Source organism: Balaenoptera ricei, chromosome 3, assembly GCF_028023285.1.
Source record: "Balaenoptera ricei isolate mBalRic1 chromosome 3, mBalRic1.hap2, whole genome shotgun sequence".
Taxonomy (NCBI): domain Eukaryota; kingdom Metazoa; phylum Chordata; class Mammalia; order Artiodactyla; family Balaenopteridae; genus Balaenoptera; species Balaenoptera ricei.
Window position 1 is genome coordinate 105,724,675 of NC_082641.1, and position 15,191 is coordinate 105,739,865.

At 48.5% G+C, this 15,191-nt stretch overlaps 1 protein-coding gene across 1 annotated transcript in view; it reads right to left on the reverse strand.

Moving 5' to 3' along the window:
* Window positions 1-6,538: 6,538 nt before the first annotated feature.
* Window positions 6,539-15,191, reverse strand: part of MARCHF3 (membrane associated ring-CH-type finger 3) — a 148,548-nt gene continuing 139,895 nt past the window's right edge. Inside the window, exons 4-5 of the mRNA XM_059919441.1 lie at window positions 14,546-14,755; window positions 6,539-7,488 (exon numbers count right to left, since the gene is read on the reverse strand). Of these exons, the coding sequence (XP_059775424.1) occupies window positions 7,330-7,488; window positions 14,546-14,755 (369 nt within the window). The 3' untranslated portion in view covers window positions 6,539-7,329. The remainder of the gene's footprint in view (window positions 7,489-14,545; window positions 14,756-15,191) is intronic.

Below are 15,191 nucleotides of genomic sequence, written 5' to 3' on the forward strand. Positions count from 1 at the left end.
GAGAAAATAGAATAGAAAATAAGATATCACTTATTTTACCATAGCAACACAACTATAAACTAGAAATTAAACTAACAAAGGACGCAGAAGAATTTTACTGACAATGTTTAGAACTCTTATTTCAGGATGCAAAGAATGACTGAATAAATGGCGTTATGCTATGATCGTCATAGGAGATTGGCTAAAAATTGTGAAGATCTGTAAAGATTGTAATTTTCATGAAATTAATATGTAAATTCACTACAATTCCAATCAAAAGTCCATCAAGCCTTTTAAAATGACTTAACAAAACTATTCTAAAATTTATACACAGGGGTAAAAAGCCTGTCCACAAATAACTAAGTCAATTTTGAAGAATAGAGCGAAGTTGGTGGGGGACTGGGGAGGAGTTGCTCATTCCACTAGATAAAGAGGCACATTATGAAGCCATATTGAGAAAAACAGTGAGGTAACTCAGGAACGGACAAATGGGTTAAAGCCATAGACTGAGTATGGAAAACCAGATCGTGTTTATATTGAACGGGGTACACGATCCAGGTGACACCACAAGTGAATGAAGAAAGGGGAGACTGTTTAGTAGATGGTGATGGCAAACTGCCTACCTTAGGGAGATAAAGTTGGATCCTTATATCAGATACAGAGGTGAACTCTAGAGAGACTGAAGGCCTAAAGGTGATACATAAAACCATAAAGGAAGAAAATGTGAGAGACTATCTTTGTGATTTTGGAATGAGAAAGGACTTCTAAAATTTAAATAAGACGACCTATAGTACAAAACACATGACAGAAACTAGATTTGACTGTGTCAAAGTTAAGGATTGCTATTCAACAAAGTATACCGTAGAAAAGTTAAGAGAGAGTTGAACAAATGAGAGAATTTGTGGCACATCAAACTGACGAGGGAGACTAAAAAGGAAAAGGTAGTCAGCCCAACAGGAAACAGAGAGAAGTGTAAATGTGGACAGATTTAAGCAATAAGACCTAGGTTTATATTGTCAGATTGGCTAAAAATGAATAAATAAATAATAGCTAGTACAGGAAAGGATGTGGAGAAATGGGAAAACTCAGCCACTACTGGGGGCTGTCTAAAGTGGTATAGTTGTCCTGGAGAACCATACAAAAATAGTGCAATTAAACATGTCAACATCCTATAGCCCAGTATTCCCACTGACCAGAGCAGAGGAACCCTCCAACAGGACTTTAAAGGAGACAGGGAAGAGGATGTCCATCACAGCACTGTTGGATGCGGCAGGGAGTTGGAGGTAACATAAAGGGAATGGAAAAGGAAATGGAATTCCAAGCAGTCATTGGAAGCAATAAACTAGATGCACATGCAGACAAATCTTAAAAACATAGTGCTAAGGTGGGAGGGGGGTGGGGGAGAAGAAGGAGATTTACAGCATAATCACTTTTATGTAAATTAAGACATATACTCACAAAACAATATGTTTTGTAAAGATATGTCCATAGTCAGTTTATATGTCAAATGTATTAGAATGAGTAACTAATGAAGGAAGGAGATAAAAGTGGAGATTAGGAATGAAGAGGAAATTATTATAAAACTAGAAGTTGAGAGGCATCAGAGTACAGTGGTTAAGAGCAGGGACTCCGGAGCCTGGGTCTGAACTCCAGCTCTCCCCCTTACGAGCGCTGTTTCTTTGGGCAAATAACTTAACCTCTTTGGTTAAGTTTCTCCATCTGTAACAAGGGTCTGGTAACTAATCTCCAAAGATGGCCCCAAACAATTCTGCCCCTCCCTGCACGTGCAAGCAGCTCCTCGCATCAAGAGGAGAGGCCTGTGACTGCTTTGACCAGTAGGATCAGAGGAAGTGATCCTCAGGGACTTCCAAGCCCAGGCAGGAAGCAGGAGAGAAGCGTCTTCCCTCTTGGAGCCCTGAGTCGCCGTGGAAAGAGGGGCCCTTTAACTGAGATGCCATGTGGAGAGAAACCACAGGAGAAGCACCTGGGCCGTCTGACCGTCTGAGACATACAAGTGCGACCAGAAAAGGCACTGCCCACAGACTGCCTTGCTGAGCCCTAGCCATCCCATGGAACAGTGAGGTGCCATACAACGGTTGTTTGAGACCACTAAATTTGGGGGTGTTCTGTTAGGCGACAATGGATGAGGTCATTGTAAGGATTAAAGGAGGTCGTTTTCAAAGTGCTGATCAGCGCATGGCTCGTGGGAAGTACTTGGCTCCACGTACACATTTGTGGAATAAAACAGAACAGGGACCCATAGAGGCTGACGGTGACAGAAACTGTGTCCTCGACTAAAGTATAGGAGTAACTCAATTCTTCGCACCTGGTGCCCACAAATAAGATAAACTAAAACCTACGATAGGTCCATCTGTTCATTTCCTTGATAGGGTAACTGTGGCCCAGGAGGTGAAAAGTGTATCCAAAAAAAAAGTTTTTCGAAACGAAGCAGGCCTCCCTGAGCCCATCTCTTCTGCTGCCTTTGTGTCCGGAATTCAGAGCCTCCAAGAAGGCACTAGATATATGAGCTCAGTGACTCACGAGTCCCTCATTTCTGGGAACACGGACAACTGATGGACTATATTTGTTTTCCTCTGTAGCGCTAGAGCCAGAACGAGCACATTTTTTATCTGTGATGAATTCTCAATTAGCCATAGGCTCCAGTATAAGGAAATGCAAGGATAAATGAAATCCACACATAATTCAAAGATCTCAATCAAGTCAGTCATTTCAACCTCCAGAAGGATCTCTTACGATTCTTTTTACTCCCAAACACAGTGTGCTCAATAAATATGTGTTATTTAAAATTAATCCCTCTTCTTTTTGAAAAGGATTTAAAACTGTTTATGGTCCTTCAAATCATTGATCAAAGTTGTTTGTCAAAATCCAGGCAATCGCCCAGACGTTAGCAACAGCGAGTGGAAGGAAGGGGTGGGAAGGGTTCTGATGTTCATGCATGAACTGCTTACTGGGCACCTTACAAACCTTACAGGGAACGTCTGAGGTAGGTATCGTCCCCATTTTACAGAGGCAGAAACTGAGGCTTACATAGGTGGGACACCGCCAACTGGGACACCGCAGAGCCCGATTCAAACTCAGGTAGCCTGACTCACAGCTGGTCCTCTCCCACTCTGTCCCACGGGGAAGCAAAGATCCAGACTCACCCCAGAGCAACTCAACAGCAAGGGGAAGGCAGTATGTCCCAAAGCCAACTCCTAGACACTAAGACTTTTGTAAAGTCAGAAAAGGTGGACTGTGGAACCTAATAGCCCGTGTATTTCTTCAGAGCTGACACATTTTGGAGAGGGTCTGCAGTTCCCTGGGCATCGCTATTTAGAGCCGATTTCTCATGACTGTAGCCTCCGTGGCAAGAAGCCTCCGGCTGGCAGCCTGCAAGATCCTGCATGTGCGTGGCTGGGAGGGATGGCATCCAACCAGGTCCAATCCTGGTCCCAACCTCTCTACCTAAAATAATCCTGAACCCCGTCCCCACCCACTGACCCACTTCCCATCCCACTTAAGCCTTCAGAATCACAACCTGTAATTCTGATCCAGCACGAGGGCTGCCTGCTCTGTGGCTGGTCTGCAGGGAGCTTCTGGGAAGACATTGGATGAAAGCGGAGAGGAAGCATGTGCCGATTCCCTTCCCCAGGTTGCTTCCTCCTCTGGGCCTTTCGGCCTGAGGACACCCCCAGGGAGGGCAGGTTGAGGACAGAGGTTTTGTGCGCACCAGGCCTCTCTGTAAGCTGCGTGAAGCTTTGGGGCGAGGCAGACCCGGGCCGGGCCCAGGCCAGTGCCAAGAGGGGAATGAGAGGCCCCGGGGTAGGGAGCCTCCCGCCGCCTGGGGCCCCAGTGCAGGTAGCCAGCCTGCCGGTTCACTTCCATTTTCTCCTTTGGCTTCTCCACGTCCTCAGATGAGTTACTTTCACTGAAAATAAAATGACTGTGGCTACAGCCCAGCCGCACGCAAGTGGCCACCCTGGGTGCTCAGGGCACAGGGAGGGAGACCTGGACACGAAAGACAAATACACGCAACTTCAAAGTCATGCCATTTATTTTTCCTTAATTGGGTTTTACAGCTCGTCTGAGCTTCTGCTCAGTTCTCTGAGGAGCTGGAGAATTCGTGTGAACGCTCTGTGTTCCTGTCCTTCCCCAGAAGAGAAACAGGCAGGCACGTGAGTACACACAGGGGCCAGTGAGAGTGCCCTGCACTTGATCCTGTTGTTACTTTCCTCTCTGGCTTCACTGTGACACACGTTTGTCTCCATCTAATATTCTCAAGAAAAATGGTCCAGACAGGATACGGTGAGGGACGCGGGGAGAGGACTGTGTAAAGGGGTCAGTGGAGGGAAGCAGTGAACCCGTAGGATCATTTACCTGCCCCTCCTCGTTCCTTTTCCTGTTTCATTCTGGATCTTTCAAAGAGAAAGAAGCAGAGAGAGCGAGAGAGAACAAAGCTAGCAGGACCACCGGTAACTCGTGCAGCACCCCGGTTAGCAAATGCACCCACCTTCGGACAGGTGCTGCGTGGCTTGTTGACATACGCAGAGCCTGGACCGAAGCTCCGGCTGCCTCTGTCCTCCTGGCTGGTGTCTCGTGCTTATGCTGCAGTTCCCGGCCTCTCCCACCTTGAATGACCTCAGGGTTAAAGGGCCAAGAGGGGATGAAGTGTCCTCCAAGAGCTTTCAGAATCCCAGATGGGCCCTGGTGCTGTGGAGATCAGAGTCTCTTACTGGGCAGGGAGGCACTGATGCCTCCCTTGGCTGCCAGGGTGTCCTGCCCACCACCCCACATGCAACCCACTCCTTGCGCGTGGACTCTGCTTAATTTCCCAGGGTGGGAGTGTGCACTGGGGGGAGAGAGGCGTGGCCCAGTCACAGCACTACCGTGCCAACCTTCCCAGCCCGGAAGCCCCAGCGAGCTGCCGGGGAGGGACCTGCCTGCTTTTTTTAAAAAATTATTTTATTTTATTATTTTATGGCTGTGTTGGGTCTTCGTTTCTGTGCGAGGGCCTTCTCTAGTTGTGGCAAGCGGGGGCCACTCTTCATCGCGGTGCGCGGGCCTCTCACTATCGCGGCCTCTCTTGTTGCAGAGCACAGGCTCCAGATGCGCAGGCTCAGTAATTGTGGCTCACGGGCCTAGTTGCTCCGCGGCATGTGGGATCTTCCCAGACCAGGGCTCGAACCCGTGTGCCCTGCATTAGCAGGCAGACTCTCAACCACTGTGCCACCAGGGAAGCCCCCTGCCTGCTTTTGATATTTTGCTTCATTACATCTCATCTCATGAACCAAGACAGCAGGGTTTTTCTGCAGCCAACCTCAGCAGGAAATGATCCTGGGAATCTACTGCTTCCTTAATTCATGGAAAAAACAGGGAGCAGAAAGGGCATGGTTCTCTCATGAATGTTTGCACCACTCCGTTGAGAGGCTGGTTGACCTGACAGCTCGGGGACCAAGGCTGGGTGGGCATCGTTTGTCAACTATATTACTGGGTTGCAATTCACACGCGACCAAGCTGGACTCTTGGCTCTGGAAATTTAATGTGTGACAGCTGCGTGCAGCCAGTGGTGTCCAGCATTTTAGAAAGGTCAATTAAGAAACAGTTGATGGTGGTGCAGCTAATGACAGCCCAGAGGGGTGAGCAGGGCCGAGCAAACAGAAGGGCTGAGACGTATATTACTGGAATAGAAGTGTCGAAGTGAAGCGTGGTGGGGGGAAACCTATTGTCACAGGCCATAAAGCACATCTGAGTTTTGCAGCGGAGAGCAGTACAGCTGTTTCTCTCCCCCGGGCAGCGCGGGGAGCGGTCTGTGAACGGAGGGCTCACCAGACAAAGGCGACACCTGCATCAGCTTGATCAATCTGCAGACAAAAATCGTTACCGTCCTCACTGCCTGTTCCTTTGCACCTCCTGGAGCATGAGGCAGATGCTGGAGTGATAGCTGCAATGTGGGTCATGTTCTAGAAATCCATATTTTAAGCATTCCCCAAAGCTGGGCTCCGCCTTCTCTGCAGGGCTGTGGGCAGGTGGGCGGATGGGAGCCTGAGTGCCAATCTGAGCGAGTGCTCTCCTCAGACAGCATGTCTGCTCCCTGGCTTCAGTGGACACACATAGGCAGGGAGCAGTCTAGACCCTTTACACTGCGATGGATAAACGAGGGACATGGAGCCCTTGGAAAAAGCCTATTTCAGCCTGTGACAGAATTGGCTCATGGTTGGGGGAAGGCACTGCGTGGGGCTTTTTTTTTTTTTGGAAAATCAGACAAAGGGGTCTTAGACTACTCGGACAGGCTTTTTTTGGCCACATCTACCTGTCGAGCCGGAAATTTGGCAGAGCAATGGGAATGCTAATTGATATGCAAAACAGGTCCAGCGTTCCTAGAAATGTCTAATGATCCTCCAGTTCAATGCGAATGAAGAATTAAGACATGCGCTAAATGAAATGGGAATAGGAGCACCAACCTCCTTGCTTTTGCTTTTTTTTTCCTTTTTCAAATCTACTTTGGGAAACTTCACAGGTTTTGTGATTAAAAAAAAAATAGTATTGCAATCAGTGGGGGTTTGTCTTTCACACACTGGATATTTATTATTAGAAAATAGCTTCTATCAGCTGTCATTACCAAACAAGTTGAAAGGAGCGTGCTTCTCACCATAAATTGTTTTTCTCCTTAATGAAATTTAAATAAACAGTTCACTGTGGGGAGAGTTGCCACTCTTGTTTTTCCTTTAAAAACTGAATAATTAAATGAAGTTTAGTACAAAACATCCTTCAAATATGACTTGTCCTGCAGCTGTTACGGTGTCCCCTTGAGTAAGGGACATGGAAGAGATGGAAAAGACCACTCAAGCTATCAAATTACCCCAAAGAATCTACAGTAGAAACTGGGAAACAAACCAACGAACCCAAACAAAACCCATCCAAACCAACCATGAAATCAGTTTTAACATTGGCTTTTCAACTTCGATTATCATCTAAGTTTAATATATATATATATCTATATATATATATTTGAAATAGTAATAAAAAAGGAAGAATTGAATTGCATCCTTAGCAGGACAACCTTCCTCATATGTTAAAGAGGTGTTCAGAAAATTCCATACAGTATCTGCTAAATAAACATGTTTGGCAGCTTAGCAAATATCATATGATTGCAGCATCCATGATTTGAAGTCAGAGAGCGATTTGCTTTCTTCAGGCAGAGTCTGTTGCTCAGGGCGACGTGATAACATGGCTCTAGATGTTCTTCGACCCACGGGCTCGAGGAAGGGTCTCGGGGTGGCTCAGTGCATGGCCCCAGTGCAGAAACTTCCAAACCCCAAATGACAAAGCAACCAACCAAACACACGAACATCAAACAATCGTCTCCTTTGAGTTCCTCTTGACAGAGTGGAGGCCCAGCAAGGACTTCTGGTTAGAAGGGACGTTGACAGACTTTGGAATGAGGAGAATCACCCTCTGATTGGTCCGACGCCATTCATTGTACAATCGACAGTGGTACCTAAATGACACCTGGGGTCAGGAGAGGAAAAATAAGGGAAGGTTTCAGGTAAGCGGAAGCTGATTATCAATCCAAACAACATACACGCCATTTAAAACAGCTCCAAACAGCAGTACAGCGGGGCAAGAGCCGGGGGGGAAAACTGCTGTAGCAGGCAGCTGAGTGCTGGGAGACTGGCCCCAGCCATAGAGCACCCACGTGTGAACAAGGGGCAGGTCTCCCTCGTGCCTCTTCAAACTGGGTAAAATCAGAGTATTAATAGGAAATGAGGTTCCTCCCGAGTTTGGATTTATTTTCAGGATAGTGGTCTGGGCCCCAAAGTATCAGTGGGGAAGAAAGTTGGCTGGGGGCAGTGGGCAGAGTAGGTACGGCGCCAGCCCTTGCCCAGCTGTGGGACTAGGCAATGTGCCTTTCTGGTCGTCAAGTTTCTCTCTGTTAAATGAGAGGGATGCTGGGGCTTCAAGCACCCTTCTGTAGGTTGGACACTGCACAACTCGAAGGACCCCATTCACGGTATGATAGGAAGGGCACCCTTCGTACTGTGCTGTGGACAAACTGAACCACTGTACTTGGCGGCCCCTGCGGGTGATCCCCATTGCCTCCAGCTCAGTCCTTCCATGGCGTCCAGTGGGGAAGCTTCGGCATGGGCACCAACTCTGCTGATGAGTTCTTCCTGAGCCAGTGCCTGTGCCCACCTCAGCGTGGCATCAGTGCCCTGTACACCACGGCACTTGTTTCCCTCTCACCCTGCACTAGAAGCATGTTGAGGGCAGGTCTTGTGTTGTATTCATCTTTGCATGCTGTGTACCTATCATAGTGTCTGGCGCTTAGGAAGCTGCTTAGTTAAGTTTACCGAGTGAATGGATGAGTGACTAAGTATCCCGTACCTTCTAACTGCAACACTGCTTTAGATTTAGGCCTCTCTTACATGATACAGGACAGCACGAGCAGTAAACTCACCATCAATTGTGACATAACTTGTCCCCAAAGTGCTTGCTTCTTGTGTAAATATACTGGAATGAGATGCTTACATCTGTGGTTTGCTTTGGAGAAGGCTGGCACAAAGCACTGATGAACCACCCAGGAAATTCAAATAATCTGTTCCTCTGAAGATGTACAAACTGCCTTTAAAAGTGGAAGCAGGGCTTCCCTGGTGGCGCAGTGGTTGAGAATCTGCCTGCCAATGCAGGGGACACGGGTTCGAGCCCTGGTCTGGGAAGATCCCACATGCCACGGAGCAACTAGGCCCGTGAGCCACAGTTACTGAGCCTGCGCATCTGGAGCCTGTGCTCCGCAACAAGAGAGGCTGCCATAGTGAGAGGTCTGCGCACTGCGATGAAGAGTGGCCCCCACTTGCCGCAACTAGAGAAAGCCCTCGCACAGAAATGAAGACCCAACACAACCATAAATAAAATTAAAAAAAAAAAAGTGGAAGCAGGTTCTAGTTTGAGAATATCCAGATAACTAGGTAAGTGTTGGGGAGGAAGGTGCCCATGACCTGAGAGTGACAAATTATCCAGGTATGGGCTGTTTAACCACCTGGGTTGTGAGGGTCATGCTGACACTGGTACAGGGTCTCCGTTGGTCAAAGAGCGGGCTGACCCTGTGGTTTGAGCTCGGTGTTGCTGGAAGTGGAGGAGAATGCAGGCCCTTGATCAGAAAGCGCTTGTTTGTCTTCATGGCAGGATCGTGAAATCCAAGGCCACTCACTTAGATTTCTGAGGCTAGAAAGCAGATGCCACAGGCTGAATGCCAGAGACATTTGAGTATGAAAATAAAAGCTTTTAAACTCACACAGATGTGCTTTTCTCCAAGAGGCTCTGAACATGCCAAAGTGGAACAGAGGTTTTTTTCTCTTTTTTTTTTTTCCTTTAAGCTTGATTCTCTTATATCTGTTCTGTTCTGTCCTGATGCTGCTTGGTGCTACTCATGAATGTAAGAGGCAGGCTGGAAAGCGTGCTGTTCAGGGCCAAGGGCAGGGAAGGGGTAGGAAACAGACAAGTACTAATGAAGAGCTGAGGCAGTACAAGAAGTCTGGAATCTGGAAATATTACAGGAAAGCTGGATTTGAAATCAAGAGTCCCTTCGCCCGGGATGCGCATGCTTGGCGTCTTCAGTAAGCAGCAGAAGCAGCTGCAGCTGTGCGCAGTAGGGAGCAGCCCGAGGGCTGCGGGCGGGCGCACCGGGCTGAAGCCCCATCCTCTACTGATGTCTCCGCGACTTTGGGAGGGTTGTTTGCTGCCTCCAAGTCCCGGTGTCCTCGTTTGTAAAATGTGAATAATGATATCAGAGATAATGCATAAAAAGCACTTAGCGGGACTTCCCTGGTGGCGCAGTGGTTAAGAATCCGCTTGCCAATGCAAGGGACGCGGGTTCAAGCCCTGGTCCGGGAAGATCCCACATGCCACGGAGCAACTAAGCCCATGCGCCACAACTACTGAGCCTGCGCTCTAGACCCTGTGAGACACAACTACTGAAGCCCACGCGCCTAGAGCCTGTGCTCAGCAACAAGAGAAGCCACTGCAATGAGAAGCCTGCACACCACAACAAAGAGTAGCCCCCGCTCGCCGCAACTAGAGAAAGCCTGTGCGCAGCATGAAAACCCAACGCAGCCAAAATAAATAAATAAATAAATTTATTAAAAAAAAAAAAAAAAAGCACTTAGCACAGTGCCACTGCCACACGTTAGTGTTCTTGGCCTGTTATTTCTGATGGGTTAAATCTGGAAAAGAAGATAACTTTGTGACACTCCTTCTTGGATACAGGAAACTGGGGGCAAAAAGAAAAAGAGAGGCTGGGCTGTTTCCTTGAAAGCTCTGCTCTCAGTGTGCCCGTGGAGGCCGTACCACCTGGGAGCTTGTTAGAATGTCGCACCTGTGGGATCCGCCCAGACTTAAGGAATCAGAGCGTGCATTTTACCAAGATCCCCTGGTGATTCGCATGTACGTTCAAGCCTGTGAAGCACAGGGGAACGTGGGGAGTCCATGACTTAGCAGGTCTCCTGGTTCCTTGGCCGGGAAGTACAAAAATCAGCCCGCTCGTTCGGACAAACGAACGAGATCTTATTACGCATTAATCTATCCTGATTGCTGTTCACCACCATGTCTGCAGGCAAATTCAACCAATAAGAAGAAAGCATCATGAAGATGACGCTGCATCGGGGAAAATAAAGGAAAGTAGGTGCAGGGCAGAGGGGCCATGGGTTTGCAGTCGCCCTGGGTAGTCCTGGCTTTTGTCTCTAGGAGGGCCAAGACACTCCCTCCCCTTGGTGGAAGAGAAGAGGAATAAAGCAGGTTTGATTTAGAGCAATAAAGAGGCAGTGAGGAAAAAATAAACAACATGAAGGAAGAAGAAGCTATGGCAATAGTAACGCTGGGAACTTCATTTAGATATTTCTTAAATTTCTGAGGTTTTAAAGAAAGAGGGTGAAGAAAGAGCACAGGGCCACTATTCTAAAAACACTACTCCTCATGGGATGGGTTTCTTGAAGTGTCTTCATGTCTTCATCCAAAGGCTATTTATTAACCTCCTGTCACGGGCAAGGTCTGCACAGAGAGTTGCGGTCACGTGCATGGCACACAGAGGGCTGGAGCACATTAGCATCACCTCTCCCTGAGGGAGGTGATGGGCTGCACTGAAGCTTTGCTGTAAAGTCACAGCAGGCTTTGGGAAATCTCCTTACGAATTTTGATTCTGCCCTCTCGGGAGTTTATGGTGCGACCGAAGCATATTGATGGGGCCAGGGCTTTGGAAGCTGCCTTCCCAGAACTGGGCCAGCTCACTGACCTGTGATGGCACCGTGGAAGAGAAGAGGGAGGCGTGGGTGTGAATCAGCCACACCAGGTCGTGCTGGACACCCTCGGGGTGTGTCTAGACCCGCCCTGCAGTGAGCCTTGCCGGGTCAGTGTTCTGTGGGAGCTTCCCCCTTCCTAAAGAGATTTTAAATGATTAACCCGTGGGACTGGGAGTCAGCCAGAGGAGCCGGATCATCATTCATTTCATCCTGTGATTTAACTGGTTTCTGGGCCGGGCACTGGTTGCATCAGCGACGTGGTGGATGGTGGTACCTCCTGGGGCTCACTGCACGTGGGCATCGCTACACTGGGCTAATGCAGATCCTATGTGAACACTTTCTAAATGCTTCATGTGGACTCAGTTCTCGCCTACTCTTCTCGGGTCTGTCCACGGGCTTCAAATGGTTTGTGACATGCACAGTGATGTTTCTGGGGCACCTTTCCCCTCCCTCCCCCCAGCTCTCAGGGAGGAGGTGGTCGAGGTCTTGGCCTCCTGGGTCTCAGACACCTGTGTTTCCGCACAGTAGGTTCCAGAAGGCAGAACTCCCCAAGTCTGTGTCAAGCCTGGGCCCCGGTGGAGGCAAGGAGCTCCAAAGGCACCCGTAGGCGAGCAGCACGGGTGCGGGTCCCTCCTGACAGCGCCCGGCGAGGCCCTTCCAGGAGGGCTCCTCCGAGAAGCCGGGCTGGGACTGACACTGTGTTTGTTTATCTAAGACATTTTCACAGCATATTCTCCTTAAGCTTGACAGCTTGTTTACAGTGGGTTTCTGCTGGAGGGCAGTTTCCAAGTGCTGTCGGCTTCTGAATTACGGCTCTTGCTAGGGCCGCTCAGTTCTGCATTTATCTGGGAAGGAGTTAGTCTAGATTCGATAACCTGCTGCTGAGCTATGGCCACGCATTTTTCACACCAAAGGGGAGAAGAGCCCTTCTTTCCCTCCAGCTGCTCGGCATTTTACAGGGAGCCGGGGGGCAGTGCGGGATGTGTAGGAGCACAGCAGTCAGAGGAAGAAAACCCGTCCTCTGCCAGGTGCTCTGATGGATGTTCCCGAAGTTATCCCACCTCATCCTCACAATAGCACATTGGCCCAGGGGTTAGCAGTCGTTTCCCCAAGTTTTTGCATTAGGAGAAGGATGATCAGAAAGGTTAGGGACCTGTTTGAAGTTACACAGCTATCAGGATGCTAAATCTTGGGTTTAAACACAGAGCCTTTGGATTCTGAAGGGATGTGCTTTTTACCACGCAGCACTGCCTTTTGGAAGCATTTCTGGAACGACGTATGTTATCAGTCTCCTGAAAGAGCCACTCTGGGGACCCTTCCCTCCCAAATTTTCCTTTCACCTGGGATGAGAGATGAAATAGGATCACATCCATTTTTTCTCTAGGTAATCTCTTTTTTTCTTTCCCTCTTTTGCCCACCCCCCTCTTTTTTTCTTTCTTGTTAGGTGTGTGCTTTACAAAGCAGATTTTCAAAAAGGCCTTAAGTTGGTTTGAATGCCCAGCATTTAAGTCTATATCTTCATCCGTCCTTCATCTTAGGCACTTGTATAAGAAAAATCAGAGACTAGCAAACCTCTAAACATGGTAAAAACTTACACTTAATTATTTTCCAAAGAGCTTTCCCATGGACACTTTCACTTCAATCTCGTAAGACCAGGGGAGGTTGGCAGGATGGGTATTAATCTCATCCCCACTTTACAGATGAGGACATTGAGGCTCAGCGAAGTGAAATGACTTCCCAAGGTGGTTCAGTAGTTAAGACAGTAGTAGACAGACAATTTCTTTCTTTCTTTTCTTTTTTTTTTTGTTGGCCATGCCACACAGCTTGTGGGATCTTAGTTCCCCGACCAGGGATTGAATGTGGGCCCTCAGCAATGAAAGCTCTGAGTCCTAACCACTGGACAGCCAGGGTATTCCCTAATTTCTTATTTTTAACCCTCTTCCCATCACCGTGTCCTTGTGGCTTCTGAGTCAGCCTGGTTGCTTGATTCACAATGAATCAGGACACACTTTGGAAGCATAGACATTTAAAGGAGACAGTAATAGTTTTGCTTGGGGGCTTCATTAGGCTGGGAACAGAATGCCTACCTTAACCAGAGGCCTCTGATAAAGCTCCAAGCATCGGAACACTACCTGTTTACCAAGGCTCCTGTCATGCCCCTCTCACTGAGACTGAAATGTGTCCCCCATTTATTGTCTGAAATCCCCCCTTGAGAGGAGGCAAAGAGCTGGACAAGAGGGAAACGCGATGAGCAGGGGGTTGCGGTTGGTCAGTGTGGCAGGAATGGCAGCTGGTGGCGCAGGACTCGGGAGACAGAGCAAGGGAGCAAGTGTGAGCACTAGAAGCTTCTACATGCGACACTGTGCTGCGGGCATGGGAATGGGACAGTCTAGACAGGAAATACATATTAAATAACAATGGAATGTGCTCGGATTAGAGATGAGCAGGCACAGGAGAGTCATGCCAGGAAGCACGGGGCCCGGTTTCTGAAAACCTTCTAGAGGATCGTGACATTCTTCCCTGCAGGTCTCAGAGGGAAGCATCGAGAGACGGCAGATGCTGTGCTTTGTGGGCTCTGCCAACTGGTACCCGAGCAATCACGGGGTTAAAACAATAAAGAACCAGAGAGGGTTAAAGATTTTCCCCTCATATACAGCAGGAACACTTATTGGGAATTGGTTTTTCTTTAGTGACAGCTTCTCAGCTAGATGAATTAGTGTTTTTATGGGCAGCAGAGTCAATATCCCAACCCAGAATAATCATCAGACGAAGTGAAGCTCCACGTCCAACAAGGACTTTAGGCTGTGTCAGGACATAAAAAGAAAATAACCAGCAGGAGGATTCATGATCTGTGCAGGCAGCGACAGCAACGGTGGCCAAGTGCATCATTCACCATACATCACAATCCCGGCAAGAGTGAGGAGCATAAACGAGAGAAAGAAAAGGCCAGGCCTCCTCACAGATGGAGTCCTTGGCTACGAGAGGAGAGGGATGTCTGGGGTGCATGTCTTTGAGGAACTCTCAGAAGCTGGGGCTTTTTCTTTACTTCATCTCCTCTTCCCAGCAGTGCACATACACGTACACACACACACACACACACACACACACACACATTCACGTGCGGTAGTAGACCGAATCACACACTCTCGCCAGCATTTGAAGGTCTGTCTGCTCCGGGGTGGGGGAGATGAGCTACAGACAAGAGGGAAGGCTGTGCCAGCTGGGGGGCTGCCAGCTCCCGCCGACCTAACTCCCGGGCCCTGGGCCATACTTACTAGTGTCCAAAAGAGGTAAATAGTGAAGAGTGCGACAGTGAGTGCAATTAGTCCGACGGCTTCGAGCCGACTGCTAAAGTGCAGGTGGTCCACGGCGCCCCGTAGGCAGAGCCAGCCCGAGATGGTGGCCAGAGGAGTGATGAACAAGAAGCACACCATGTCTCCAAACAGAGTCCGCTTCTCGTGCTGGGGGCCTGGATTTCTGAGCCACTGCCAAGGGAAGGGAGACAGAGAAAAGCAAGGACAGGGTTAAATGCCAGGGAGGAGTGAAGACACACTACTCTGAGGTTGTCCTTGTCTTCAGCATCTGGAAAAAGGCACTTCTGACCTGTTCTGAGATCACACAGAAGCATTAAGGGCTCATTCCCATGCCCTGTCCCATGAACAGTAGTGATTATGATGTGAGTATAATATGACAATAGTGATTATGATGATAGAAATAGTAATAATAATAATAAAAGCATCCTTGCTGTAGATGTCCTGCTGGTTTTGAAAAGAGTTCAATGATTATTATTTTGATATCACAGTGACCCTATGTGGAAGGCAGAGAGGACCTTATTTTTGGAAGGTCACTGAGGTGCAGGAGGTACTGTCATGTGCCAGAGCCTTCCTGTGTCTTGACCCTGGGAATGTGTGCAGGAAAGGG